The sequence below is a fragment of the Quercus lobata genome, chromosome 6, assembly GCF_001633185.2.
Source record: "Quercus lobata isolate SW786 chromosome 6, ValleyOak3.0 Primary Assembly, whole genome shotgun sequence".
Classification (NCBI taxonomy): Eukaryota; Viridiplantae; Streptophyta; class Magnoliopsida; order Fagales; family Fagaceae; genus Quercus; species Quercus lobata.
This window is the reverse complement of record NC_044909.1, coordinates 35,642,136-35,656,529: the sequence shown is the minus strand read 5'-3', so window position 1 is coordinate 35,656,529 and position 14,394 is coordinate 35,642,136. Positions and strand designations below refer to the sequence as shown.

The window sequence follows — 14,394 nt, the reverse complement described above, 5'->3', positions numbered from 1 at the left end:
GTTCCCATTCAAGGTCTTTTGGGGGAAATGTTCTGTTAGGATGACATCTCACTCAAAAGAGGTAAACATGAGTTGGAATCACTAAGTGCATGCTGTAGAGGTTGGTAAAGGAGAAGTCCAGCCCTTATCTGGATGGAAGTGTCAAGGGAAGTAAAAAGAAAACAAAACCACTTTTGTCTAGTGTTTATGCCCACTTTGGCAAGAAGGCCCAATAACAAGAAAAAATCTAATAATATGGGAGACAATAAGGGAGAAGAATTAGTAAAGTGAGGAGAAAACCATTAAGCCCGAATGGCAGGAATAATGGTCCATGGGGTTGTAAGATATTCAAAAGGCCCTAAAGGAAGCAAGCGGGCCCAATGAAGCTTAAAGAAGGAAGTAGTAAACCCATGAGAATTATGAAAAATAGAAAGCAAGCAAAAATGGGCTAAAGGAGCCCAAATGAAAGAATTAGTAAATGGGGTTGGTAAAAAGGCCAATAAACCTCGAAAGTAAAGGATGTGGTAATTGGGCTGGGGAAGTCCAAAAGATTTAGTAAAAGCCCATAGGAATGAAGGATTAGAATGGGTTGAAGATGCCCAAAGGAATGAAGTGGGCCAAGAATGCCCAAAGGAATAAAACAGGTCGATGATGCCTAAAATAGTTTGAGAACAAGCCTAGCAGTAGTACTGGGCTACACGAACTGAGTAAAAGGGAAAGTGCGCGACAGGCCCAAAGGAGGCCTAGTGAGCACAAACCAAAATGCAACATGGCGAAGGCAATGAAGCGGTGTGACAGAAGTGTTAGTCGACCCACAAAGAAGATAAGGGCTAGATTGAAGAAAAAAAGGCCCATGCCCAAGCAAAACCCAGCCTAGGGAGAAAGCAAGATACAAAGAATAAAGACCCAATAACTCATCCACACCACAAGAGGTTAAGAATGAATGACAGAATGGGCAGCAAAGACCAAACAAGCCCCCAGGCTATGGCAAACACATGAACGACAGATAAGCCCTGGATTCACATGGAAGTGGAGCATGCATAAGGCTCAGACACCACTCACTTGTACCTAGCCAATAAAGGAGCGGTAGGCCATGGGTTAGAGGTAAGAGAGGGTGTGGTCTGGTAGTAGGGAGAAGGGAGAAGCCTATTTTGGGGTTCCCGCTTAAGCTCTTTTAGGGGAAATATCCTGTTGGGATGATATACCACTCAAAAGAGGGAAAGATGAACTGAAATCATTAGGTACATGCCACAGGGGTTAGTAAGAGAGAATGCCCACCCTTATTCGGATGGGATTGCTATGGAGAGCAAGAAAACAAAATAAAACTCTTTTATTTGGGAATGGAATGTGGTGCGGTCAGCACAAGTAAGTTGTGATGGCTGGGTAGCCGTCAGATCAGTGGGTGGTTTAGGAAGGACACCTATACCAGGACAAAAGCAGTTAATGGGTAAAATAATAAAAACTCGTCACGACAGGCAATATAAAAAAGGCCTTAACTGTGCACAGTAGCGACAAAAAAAGAAAAAAGAAAAAGGGAGAAGAACAAAAGAAGGGGGGAGGAAAACACGAGAGATAAAACGAGAGAAAAACAAGTAAGAAAATGGGTGAAAGATAAGAGAGAAAACAGGAAACTCATAAAGGAAAAACAAAGGGCGAGCAAGAGTGTGATGGTGGGCATGGACCAATAAGCTATTCCCTTCTCTCCCTCTAACAACCTGTTCTCTAGTGAGGATTAAGGAATTCAAGGATAAGCCATCTAGGCCCATTCTCTCAAAGTGAGAAATTTTTGTGGCAGGACTTCCCTGTGAGATTGCCCACATTGAAGAGTGGTTCCCTTCTTGGACTTGATTTCGTTGAGAAATCAAGCATGACAGACTAATCTTTCTTCCTTTTATTGATCAAGTATTAATATTATTTCCTTTTCTTTTTATTGTTGTTATTAAATCATTTCTACCGCATTTATATCACTGTATTATTTCCTCATTTACTAAGAAAATGATTTAGTTTTTTTTTTTTTTTTTGGTTAACAGTAAGCATATTTTTCTTATTTTTGTCGTATTACACCTATTTGCCATAACTTTTTTGTAACAGCATCCTCTGCTATGGGCACGTGTCCAAGGTTCCAACAAAGGGGTTCTAGCTTGTGCACAAGTTGACTTGGGGTGTGTTGTAGTTAAGCTAGTCTTGACTCTCCTACCTCAGAACCATTGGGCCGTAACGCTGCAGGAGACAGTTCAGCCTAGAGTTGCAAAAAAGGCCCACCACATCTAGAAATGAGGTGTGGCATGACCAACACAGTGTAGTGGTGGTGGCTGGGCAGTCTTGGAAGGACATCCACAACAGGCCAAAAGTAGTTAAAGGGTAAAAATGGTAAATCTTGTCACGACAAACAGTATAAAAAGGCCATAGTGTGCATAATAAACAACAACAACAACAACAACAACAACAATGGAAAAAGAAAGAAAACAGGGAAGACAAGTAAGAGAAGGAAAGAAAAACACAAAACCAAGAGTAAGGAATAAAAATATGAGTGATAAGAGTAAAGCATGCACTAATAGGCTACCCGCTTCTCTCCCTCTCAATAGCTCACTCTCTAACAAGTAAAGAATTTGAGATCAAGCCATTTAGGTCCATTTTCCAAAGTGATTAACTTCTATAACAAGATTTCCCTTTGAAGTTACCCACATTGGAGATTGGTTCCCCTTTTTGGACTCGAATTTGCTGAAGATTCAAGTCCATTCCTTCAGTAGACTAATCTCCTTTTGCCATGGTTGATTAAGGACTAACATGATTTCTTGCTATTAATCTATTCCTGCCGTAATCACGTTGTCATACTTTTCCTTTGTGGAACTGTTCAAGTATTATTGTTGTTAGCAGAAAATATTTTAGTTGTCAGTAGAAAATATTTTAGTTAAAGTGTTTTAGTAACTCTGTTGTATTATGTTCTTCTTGCTCTAACATTTTGTAGCAGTATTTCTTGCCATGAGCACGTGACACGCTCAAAATTCCTGCTAGGGCGTGTCAGCACAAGAAGGGTCCTAATTTGCCTATAAGCTGGCCTAAGTTGTGTTTTAGTCAGGCCAGTCCTGCCTCTCCTATCTCGGAATCATAGGGTTATAGTACAGTAGGAGCAATCCAGCCCAAGACACAAAAAGATCCATCACACCCAATCTAACCCAAAATGAGAATAAAAGACTCAACCTAGCTTAGATATGATCAAATCACATTATATTGCACAATTATCAGTCAATTTAAGGTAAGTGCGGTAAGGGTTTTGGGCAAAAAGCACCTGCAGTGTGATGATAAATATGACCTAAAACCACACCAAATTGCTTTGCGTACACCATCGAACACATGCAAAAGTGGATAAAAGGGAATCGATGAGGTTATCGAAAAACAGGTGACGAGGAAGTCTTCGATGGCCATGTTAATAACCTCTAAAAAGGGAAGTGTGCGAAGGAGTTATTTTTTCTCATTCCTTGTTACGGCGAGGAGCTTGTCCATTTATAGGCTAGGCTTGACCCGACTATGAGGCATGTGAATCCTTTGTCGTAGCCATAATTTTGATTGTGTTCGAAAATGGACACAGGTGTTGCCATCATGGGCAAACATGGCGGGACTGTGTTGGTCACGGACAAATAATTTCAGCCTTGATCGATGTTCCCATGAACACAGCTAATGGGCTTCGCAGCTTCCAGCTTTCCCTTTTGGGCACGAGGACGAGGTTACCGAACATGGACATATTGGCTCATCTCATACATAGGTTAAATCAAATGGTTACCTTGGCCCATTCACTGATCCTTGATCTACATCATTTAGTCACTAATAAGATTGGACTATTGAACCAATTTATTGATTGATTTAATTGTCGTCTCATACATATAATGCACACCTATGACCTAACTATAACACGAAATGTACATATGAGTTGAGTCCAGCACATTTTCGGAGAAAGAAAGTGAGCTGGCCATGTTTTGTCGTGGGTTGCACTCGCACATGCCTGTCATAAGTGGTAGCACCAAAATCCAATGTATACATTAATATCGGTTCGATATAATTTCATTGATCTAGCCATAATTCAAATTTGTGCGCGGGTGGCTCACCCTGTAGAGCGAACACTCACGCGCGCGCTCACGTGCTCCACCACCCTCCTTATCTTAAAAATTAATGAAACCACCCCACGCAAGCAAAGGAGAAATATGTGAGAGCGAAGCGTGATTCGTGAACGAATGTTAAGCACAAATATACCTGTGAGCTAAACAGCTGAAGAGTGTCACATAGATATTGGAAACGACGCCGTCTCCACTCTCTCACCCAATCCAAAAACCAAAAGCCCCCCTCCCTCCATTTATAAGAGATAAAATAAATAAAATAAAAAAGCACAGACCCCAGTGATGAGAAAAAAAGCTCTCTCCTCAGAAGATTTTGGAGCTCTCTGATTCAAAAATCAAATCTGAGAGCTAAGCTAAACAAAGCTAGGGTTTTGTGAATGGGGGAGCAAAGGAACCGTTGGAACTGGGAGGTTAGCGGGTTCGAGCCGCGGAAAACGTCGTCGTTTGAGCAAGGCGATTTCAGGTCCTCTGGTGCTGCACCACTGGTCCGGCGGTACTCGATCTCCGCCGCATCGGCTTTGTCCCATTCCGAGTCTTCCAAGCTCTCGCTCTCCTCCAAGCTTCAGCGATTGAAGGACCAAGTTAAGGTAAACAATGTTTTACTTAACTTTATTTTATAGCGTTGAAAAAAAAAAAAAAATTTTCACTGTTTGTGTTGTGGTGGTAAATTAGTGATAGTGTTTTTTTAGTAGTTTGCTATAATGGTGGTTGTTAAATAGTGCATTTTTGATTTAATGTGAAATGTTGGTGGTAAATCTCTTTCATACTTAAAAGAAAGAAAGAAAGAAAGAAAGAAAGAAAGTTGGGTTTCAGTTTCCTTAAATGGGTAAGTTTTTTGTTGTCGAATAGGGGAGCCTATTGGTAGGGAGTAATCATTATGGAGTTATCGTATGTATCAAACAAAGAAGAAAAGTGTCCATAATTTTTGAATTCATTTCCAAGAATCTGGATTAGTTGGTAGATATGTTTCATTTTGAGAAAGTATAGGGACACGACTTTTGTGCTATCAGAGGTTGATTGTGACTGGTGGAGAAATAATGGTGGGTCCAAGTGAAAAAGATTGTCCACTTTGCAGTCGACCACTTCAGCATGTTGTGGCAAATGGCATGGTACTAGAAGAATTCTTTCATTTTTCTTTGACCCTGAAAACTTAGTTGTTTTTTTGAGAATGAGACCAAACAAGACCTCAAATTCATGTTTCTTTACTGCTTTTTAAAATTGGTTTTAGGAATTAGGAGTAACTTGAGCATAAAAGGGTTAGTATGTTTGCCTATGCCAGCATTACCAAAAAAAAAAAAAAATTCTTTCCTTTGTCAGAAGAAGTATGATGCTGTTTATTTTTGCTGGCATATGTGATGAGATGGTAAACGTAAATCACGTGCTGTAATTAGTTTGCAGTGTTTCGTAAAGTCTCTTCCATACTTAAAAAATAAAGAAATAAAGTTGGGTTTTAGTTAACTTAACTGTTAAAGTTTTTTGTTGTCGAATAAGAGAGTCTATTGGTAGGGAGTAATCATTATGGAGTGGACGCCATACCTATCGTATCTATCAAACAAAGAAAATAGAAGAAAAGTGTCCATAATTTTTTGAATTCATTTCCAAGAATTTGGATTAGTTGATAGGTATGTTTTATTTTGAGAAAGTATAGGGACACAACTTTTGTGTTATTAGAGGTTGATTGTGACTGGTGGAGAAAAAATGGAGGGTCCAAGTGAAAAAGATTGTCCACCACTCATAGTCAACCACTTCAGCATGTTGTGGCAAATGGCATGGTACTAGAAGAATTGTTTCATTTTTCTTTTGATGCTGAAAATGTATTTGTTTTTGGAGAGCAAACATAATCTCAAATTCATGTATTTTTAGGAATTGGGAGTAACTTGAGCATAAAAAGGTTAGTATGTTTGCCTCTGGCAGCATTACAAATATAATAAAATTAAATTCTTTTCTTTGTCAGAAGAAGTATGATGCTGTTTAGTTTTGCTGGCATATGCGATGAGATGGTAAATGTAAATCACGTACTGTAATTAGTTTGCAATGTTTCGGAAGGGCAGAGGTGACTGGTAAATCATAATTTTTGTTGGAAGTCCAGGTTCAGTTAGTTGGGACAATGAAGGGGAGACTTGATGCCTTAAACTATAACTTTCGTCAATAATGTTTCCTTTTAGATAAGGTTCTATAATATTATATCTCTGGGTTTGCTTTGATTGGTAGCATTAATTTGTTGGGGTTTTGGGAATCAGTGCACTTGCTTCTGTGTCAATATCAATGTAAGCAATGTATTTGCTTATATGAAAAACATTGGTTATAGAATTGCCTTTTCTTAGGGGTTCTACATTGATGAAAGGTGACAAAATGATGAATCTAATCATGATTTTTAGATGCCAGGACATTTGGATTAGAGGTGCATGAACTTTGCCTTAATAATTGGAGGTTCTTACAACTATCAGGGTTATTGGCTAGAGAAATTAAGAGCCAATAAACTACATTTAACATGAAGCTTAGTAGGTTTCTCTTCATTTGAGGAGTTTATCTAGATTGTGTTGATTTGATGGCCAAAATTTCAGTGTCAAACTGCAAGGTAACTCAACTGACATCTCCTAGTGTTTCCAATGGAGATGTCCAAGATTCAAATCCCTCTACCCCAACTATTGAATTATAAAAAATCCCAGTGTTAGATTGCAATTAATATTTCATTTGCCATTTTATTATGCAAGACTTGATATTTGCATGACTAGATTCACATGTAAACCGCATCAGCATAGAAGATGAAACTGAGAGTAAAATATTGATATCCACTTAAATCTTTTATTCTCATAACAGGTGAGGTGCAGACTTTTCTGTCCTTGGAAAGTTCTTTCACTTTGTTGACGCTAGAATTACAATAGTTGTGAACTATATTGGAGATCCTTTTTATTTCCTATGGAACTTTATTCCTTGTCAAGCAAATCAAGAAGTGTTTAAATCTCTTCTAGAGCTTTCAAATCGTGATTTTTTTTTTGTTTGCCTATTAGGTGCTTTTTACATATGGTGATTTAGTAGGTGTTTATGTGGAGCATGTGATAGTGTTACATGTTCTTCTTGTTGACAACCATATCTCATATTTTGGGCAGATTGCAAGAGAAGATTACTTGGAGTTGAGGCAAGAAGCAAATGAGCTGCAGGAATATTCAAATGCTAAACTTGATCGAGTTACACGTTATTTAGGTGTTCTTGCCGAGAAAACCCGTAAACTAGGTAAGGGTTTGTGAATTTAAGTATTCCATTTGATATATGTGGAGTGGATGGTATGAGACTGCTTTCCGACATTCATGAGTGATATTTTTGATATGGGTATAAGGATCTATATGTAATGCCACAATTATAAACTGTTTTGGTGGACATTTATTTCATCTTTGGATAGTTAATTTGTGAAAATTATGCTACTTACCCAAAAAAAGTGAAAATTATGCCAGTCTTGATATGCATCATACCATCTTGTACTTATTTTGTAAGGTTTTCAGTATTTTCAATATCTTTTTTGGGTACAAATATCAGATCAAGTTGCCCTGGAAACTGAGGCTAGAATTTCTCCACTGATCAATGAGAAAAGAAAGTTGTTTAATGACTTGTTGACAGCCAAAGGTACTCTTATGTGATTTTCCTTTTCAAAAGTCTCTCTCTCTCACGTGCACACACACACACACACACACACTCACATGCAGATGTGTGTGCTTCTCAATAAGCTCATTTGATGGTAATTTTTATTAAAAAACCTAAGCTATTTGTTTCAGGTAACATAAAGGTATTTTGTCGTACCAGGCCATTATTTGAAGATGAAGGAACTTCTGTTGTTGAATTTCCTGATGATTGCACTATCCGTGTCAATACTGGTGATGATAGCATTTCCAACCCCAAGAAGGATTTTGAATTTGACCGAGTTTATGGACCTCATGTTGGACAAGGTAAGCATAACATTCATTTTTTTTCTTAGTTGTTGCACCCTGGTTGTATGGTGTGAAATTATCGTGCAATAGTTCATATTGTGTTCAGCTATGTTGCTTAGTATCTTTGGGGTTTTTTGTGCAGCTGAACTGTTCAGGGATGTTCAGCCACTGGTGCAGTCAGCTCTGGATGGATATAATGTTTCCATATTTGCTTATGGACAAACTCACTCTGGAAAAACACACACAATGGTTGCTCTCTCTCTCTCTCTCTCTCGTTTGTGTGTGATCTATTTCTCTCCATGCATGTGATGCATTCTTTATGTTGCATACATATTTATACATGCATGAAAATGTGCTGCCTTGCCAGCTAATTTTAAGGGCTTCTAAGTTGGGGTTGTTCTGTTTTAAAGATTAGAGGGTTTTGCATTTTGAATTACCTCCTTTCTTTTTGGTCCCACATAAGGGGTTACTTGGGAAGAAAGGTAAATGAGGGTATGGCCCTAGGTAGGGCCAAGTGGCATGCAAGGATTCATGAAGCTGACTCCAAGTTTTCAACTACTAGTTGGGATTAAGGCTTGGTTGACTCAAGTTGAGTAAAGTAGAATGATTATTAATTTTCACCATCTGACTGACTCCTCTTCTTGTGTGGTAGATTCTTCTTTTCTCTCTCACCCACTTTAAAATGATCTGGAGAAATTTTGTATATGAAACAAATTGGAGCATACATTCATGTTTGACCAACTTGTGTGCACATTGCCGGGGTGCTTTAATCTTTTTTCATGTAAATTTCATGATATTTGTCCTGGTAGGTTGCTTCTCTGATGTGCTTTTGCATTTTCTTTAGGAAGGATCTAGTCATGATCGTGGTTTATATTCTCGCTGTTTTGAGGAGTTGTTTGATCTAGCCAACTCAGATTCAACTTTCACCTCACAATTCAATTTCTCTGTTACAATTTTTGAGCTCTACAATGAACAGGTTCTCTTACTTACATAACTTACCTGTTGTAAAAATATTCTGTTTTCTGATTTTGTTAGATGATAGTTTTAACATAGCACCATTGTGATGTTTTTGATCTAGACCTGTTTCATAATCTTTTAGGTTAGGGATCTGCTTTCTGAATCAGGGAGCAGTTTACAAAAGGTCCAGATGGGATCATCAGACTCTATTATAGAACTCGTGCAGGAAAAAGTTGATAATCCATTGGAATTCTCTAGAGTTTTGAAGGCTGCTTTTCAGAGCCGGGGAAATGACATATCAAAGTTTAATGTTTCTCACTTGTATGGTCTTCACTTGGTGCCCTAAAAAATTCTTAAAATTTAGTTGATTTTTCCATATTGTTTCTGCTTTTAAGTTTATAATGGTTCTTTATTAGATTGTGGTTATACGTTGACTTAACATAATTTTGGAAGAGTAAAAGTAAGCTGTCTTCTTCTCTTGGAAATGGAGTCCTGTCACATTGCTGTTATAAGACTGCCAGTGCCAGGTTGTCATGTAAAAAGACTTGTCCAATAAGTTCAGATGTATAGCTGTTCCTGAACTGCTTCTCCAATATGGTTTGTGCTCTATAGCAGCGAATGTAAAGCAAGTCTTCTGGTTGTTTTTCACATTTTTGCTGATTCAGTTTAAAGAAGAATTTTGGCCTGCTCTTTAATATTTCATTTGAATACTTAGAAAAAGATTCTTGAAAAGTCTGTATGTTTTAGATTGTGCATTTTTGCACTTTTAATGAATCTTTACTTTAAGAAGAGAACAATAAGAAAATGAAAGTCTAAGTTGTTTGCGACTTTTAGTCAGAATTAAATGGACAGAATCATCAAATCCACATGATTGTTTGCACTATTGATTTTTAAATGGGATATCAGATGGTAGATCCTTTTGGCTGTCAGCTGGGCAATGCAAAAGTGAGCATTGGGCCCATTCTTAAAACTTGAAATGGGAGATGTTTTCATCTTTTGTTTCTACTCTCAAAGGCAAATGATGTGGTTTTTAGAAGATTATGAAATTTATTTAGTTTCTTCCCAAATGTTTAACTTGATGTTCTTTTTTAAAGAAGATAGAACTTGTCAATTTCAGAAAGGGAAACATATGATATTGACAAAGTTTTCTAGTTATTCATGTGTATATTTGTATATGTGCGTCATTTACGTATGTCTATTACGTTAATGTTCTTTTTAATTTGTCTGTGTACTTTCTTGTCTCATTTGTTAGGATCGTCACAATACATATATATTATGGCAATTTGATTACTGGAGAGAACTCGTACAGCAAGCTTTCTCTTGGGGACTTGGCTGGAAGTGAGGGTTCAATTGGGGAAGATGATAGTGGGGAGCACGTGACAGACTTGCTGCATGTTATGAAGTCACTTTCAGCGTATGTCATCTTAGCTTATCCTAACTTGGACATGCTGCTTGCGTATCAAGCATAATATGCACTCTCTCCATACAATGGGATTACTGGTCCTTGTACTATACATACACATACATAATCCATTTACAAATGGTTTAATTCTTTGTTAATCTTACACCATTTAATTACTTTCTATTGGACTATGTTAGAATATTGATAATTTATCATGGTATTGGTGCTTGTGAACCTGAGTTTAAAACTTGTCTTGTCTCTATCTTCCAATAGAAAAGTATAAAATCCCACTTGTTGGGCCATGCTTATTAAGGAGTTTGGACCCACGTGTGATGTGTGTTAGAATGTTGGTTAAACGATTAAATTCACAATTTTCTAACCACGTAATTTTTTGGGAGAATTGGTATTGTATCAAAATAAATTTGAAAAATCCTCCCATTGAATTATACGTTTTATTTGTTCGTAACATGCATGCCTAATTTTTTCTTGATAAGATGTTATTTACTATCTTATCCTTAAACTCAAATTTTGTATATAATTTTAGAGTGCAAAAAATATTTAATACACAATCGTTAAGTGATGTAACATTTACAAAAGTTAAGTGTAACTTAAACCCAACCCTTTGTCTTTGTCTCTCTATATGTATATATGTATGTATGCATGTATGTGTCTTGGTGTGTTTGTTGCTTTATTACTTAATCAAGATTTTTACATTCATTTTCTGCCGTTTATCCTCAAAAAAAAAAAAAAAAAAAGATTTTTACATTCATTTAATGTTGAATTGATCTTGGTGGTGGGTGAGGTAGGGGAGGTTATTTGTTGTCCGATTCTTTTGTTTAAACTTTTGCAGCATATTCTCAACATGTGGAACTGTCATCATTCACTCTGGCCTTTTCCTTCTTATTGCGTTTTTTGTTACACGTGCAGGTTGGGGGATGTTTTGTCATCTTTGACTTCAAAGAAGGATGTTGTTCCTTATCAAAATTCAATGCTTACACAGATACTTGGAGACTCACTAGGTATTCAATTCTCTTTCTAGTGTTATTGAAGTTATGCTAGCAGTTATTATAATCATATAATTGCAAGGGCAACAAAAACAGCTTTCGTGAGTAATGGTAGCTGTGGTAATTTTAGTACCATGCCTTTCTTATAGTGCTTTACTGCTCTTTGTTGTTTTTTAACGTTTAGATTGCCTCAGTAGATACTGAGATGACGAGTAAACTATTCTTATGAGTAAATGTATAAATCTGATGGTAGATTTGCTGAAGGGACGCCTAGTTGGCATCATAGCCTCTTTGGTTTTAAAATGATATGAGGCCCATTTTTTTTTTTTTTTTTTTTTTCTTATAGGTAAGAAAGATATATATATTAAAAAAACTGCTAAATGCAAAGTAGCACAAAGCATATCAAAAAGTACAAAAAAAGAGAGAGAAGCAGAAACATAAAAGAAGCACTAATTACAAAGAAAGAGAGAGCTAAGGAACAAAGGGAGAGAATCACTAGATGTGAGTCCCCGAGCCCTGGACCAATCAAAAAGGGAGCCAGAAAAGAGAGCAAGCAGTTGGTCATTTGATCTATCAATGTCCTTAAAAGTTTGTTGATTGCGTTCCCTCCAAATACACCACATCAAACACAACGGAACTAAATTCCAAATGTGAGATGAATGCTTCCCCAACCAATTTCACCTACTAAATAGAAAATCTATCATCGGATGTGAGGGAACCCACGAAATCTCAAAAGTTCTAAAGACAAAGCTCCACAGCCTATAAGCCTTTCCATAGTGTAACAACAAATGATCCATTGTCTCCCCACAACAACGACACATAATGCACTAGTCAACGAAATCAAAGCCCATAACTTGCAAGTTATCTCCTGTGAGAATCCTAACCCATGCGGCTGTCCAAACAAAGAAAGAGACATGCAAGAGTGCCTTAACTTTCCAAATACCTTTTCATGGAAAAACAACGGAGGAAGAACCATGTAACTTATGATAAAACGAATGCATATTAAAATCCCCGTTCTTCGTCAACTTCTGTCTCATACGATCACCATCCATCATTGAAGGTAAATTGGATGCCAAGAATCGAAAGAAATCATCCACCATATCTGCCTCCCAATCATTAGGACCCCGAATGAAACGAACATCCCAATTTCTCCTATCCCCCGCTCCTTGGCATATCAAAGATGAGTCTACAGAAGCCGCTCTGTTATGAGGCCCATTTTTGACTTGGATTATTCTGTGTGCCTCCCTTCAAGCTGATTTCTAGTGCTGTAACCCTGTTAGAATCTTAAAACTTCCCCCATTTCAAATAGAGAAAATTATGATTTTATACTCATGAGTATGGTTTAAGTTTTAATCACTTTAAATATATATATACCTTTTGATTATGATAGTCGATTTTTTTGTTAAGAGACTCAGTTCATGGAAGAGTTTCTTTGGCACCTTGTATTTAGCAGGACAAAGATTTTGATTTTACCTATCTAACTAGTTGGTAACCTGCACAATGCACAAACAAGTTCAACATAATATAATTTTTTGTCTAAATATGAAATTTGATAATTATGGTAGTTATGAATAGACATTTATTATGATTGTGACTGTATATGAAACTATATATTCTAGCATTAAGCATTTATTATGATTGTATTTGTGTATGGAATTTTATATAGTACTATTTAAAGAAAATATGATTTTCTTAGGTTCTAATGGAGGGTTTAAATATATAATTCAATTTAAATTCAATCATAAAACATATATTAAAATAATTGTGTAAATTTGTGAGGCCTAAAAAACTTATGTGGCACAATATTATGAGGTCAACCAAAAGTCAAACGTCATGGGTAGATGAAGAGATTGTTTGTAAATTACTTTTGTCAACTAGTTTATGATATGGTTCAATATAATCATTGACATACCATGTTTTTACTTTTAAGTTGTTGGTTTGTCTTGGAGTTAAGGGAGGGGGTTTGTGGGCAAGTGTCAGTTGTTGGTTGTTGGTTTTGCATTTCAAGCTTAGGTAGAGATAGTGGCCCACGTAGACAAATCCATGTTACAACTTTGGGTGTAAAACAATAGCTATCTTGAGATTCCTAGATTGCATTTTGTACTAAGTGTAAGATCCAATGGAAGCCTAAAATAATTTAGAATTGTAAACATTCTATTACAATAGGTCATACATATTAAATATAATAATAAGTTGATTTGACATATGAGCAATATTGTAATACATTGAGTCATACATGTGGGTGTGTGTAGAAGGTGTTGGAATAATGGTTATATAATTAAATTCGCTACTTCCTAACAGCTTAAGATTTCGGAAGAATTGGTAATTTATCATGGTATCAGAGCAATGACTTGGGTTTGAATTTTGCTTTCACTCTACCTCTCATTTAAAAAGTTGAAAATCCTACGTGTTGAGCCCCACTTTTTAAGGGGGGTTTTTGGGCCCACACATAAGGGTTGGAATAATGGTTGATTGATTAAATTCACCACTTGAGCTTTTTGAAGAATTGTTAACAAAAGGATTTGCCAAATCTCAATAACTTGGAACCTGCAAACATGAATAATCATGGTACTAGACCCAACTTCCTATTCACTAGATGGAAGGGTCCTGGATAAACCAAGCATATAGGGGCAGCTAAGGGAATGCCCTTAGTCTTAAATTTTAAAACCAACTTTTACTCGTCTATTACAGGTCCTGTTGGGATAAGGCGCCAAATTCACTAAATCAAACTTAATGCTACCTGTCATATTGGATATGTTCTTGTTTTAATTGAGGGAGTATTATCAGAAACACCTCTAAAGAGAACATATTCAATTGGATTTGTGGCAAGTTACAATAAACTGTCCCAAAAGTTCTCCTACTTCAGAAGCACATGGGTTTGCCTGAGAATTGTGATAAAGAAACACCAATCTTAAATTTTTTTTTAAAAATAGAGAACATATTCTGGGCCTCAGGTTCATGTACTTGTATTAGTATAGTGAGTAGATCCCCGCATAAGAGATTATCAACTATCAGCT

General features: G+C 36.8%; 1 protein-coding gene across 1 annotated transcript in view; it reads left to right on the top strand.

The window, feature by feature from the left end:
• The first annotated feature begins 4,292 nt into the window (after positions 1 to 4,292).
• The window catches only part of LOC115995275 (kinesin-like protein KIN-14B), a 29,825-nt gene continuing 19,723 nt past the window's right edge, over positions 4,293 to 14,394 (top strand). Inside the window, exons 1-9 of the mRNA XM_031119780.1 lie at positions 4,293 to 4,678; positions 7,202 to 7,325; positions 7,626 to 7,712; positions 7,862 to 8,032; positions 8,157 to 8,263; positions 8,859 to 8,990; positions 9,114 to 9,292; positions 10,224 to 10,385; positions 11,301 to 11,392. Coding sequence (XP_030975640.1) covers positions 4,469 to 4,678; positions 7,202 to 7,325; positions 7,626 to 7,712; positions 7,862 to 8,032; positions 8,157 to 8,263; positions 8,859 to 8,990; positions 9,114 to 9,292; positions 10,224 to 10,385; positions 11,301 to 11,392 — 1,264 coding nt within the window. The 5' untranslated portion in view covers positions 4,293 to 4,468. The remainder of the gene's footprint in view (positions 4,679 to 7,201; positions 7,326 to 7,625; positions 7,713 to 7,861; positions 8,033 to 8,156; positions 8,264 to 8,858; positions 8,991 to 9,113; positions 9,293 to 10,223; positions 10,386 to 11,300; positions 11,393 to 14,394) is intronic.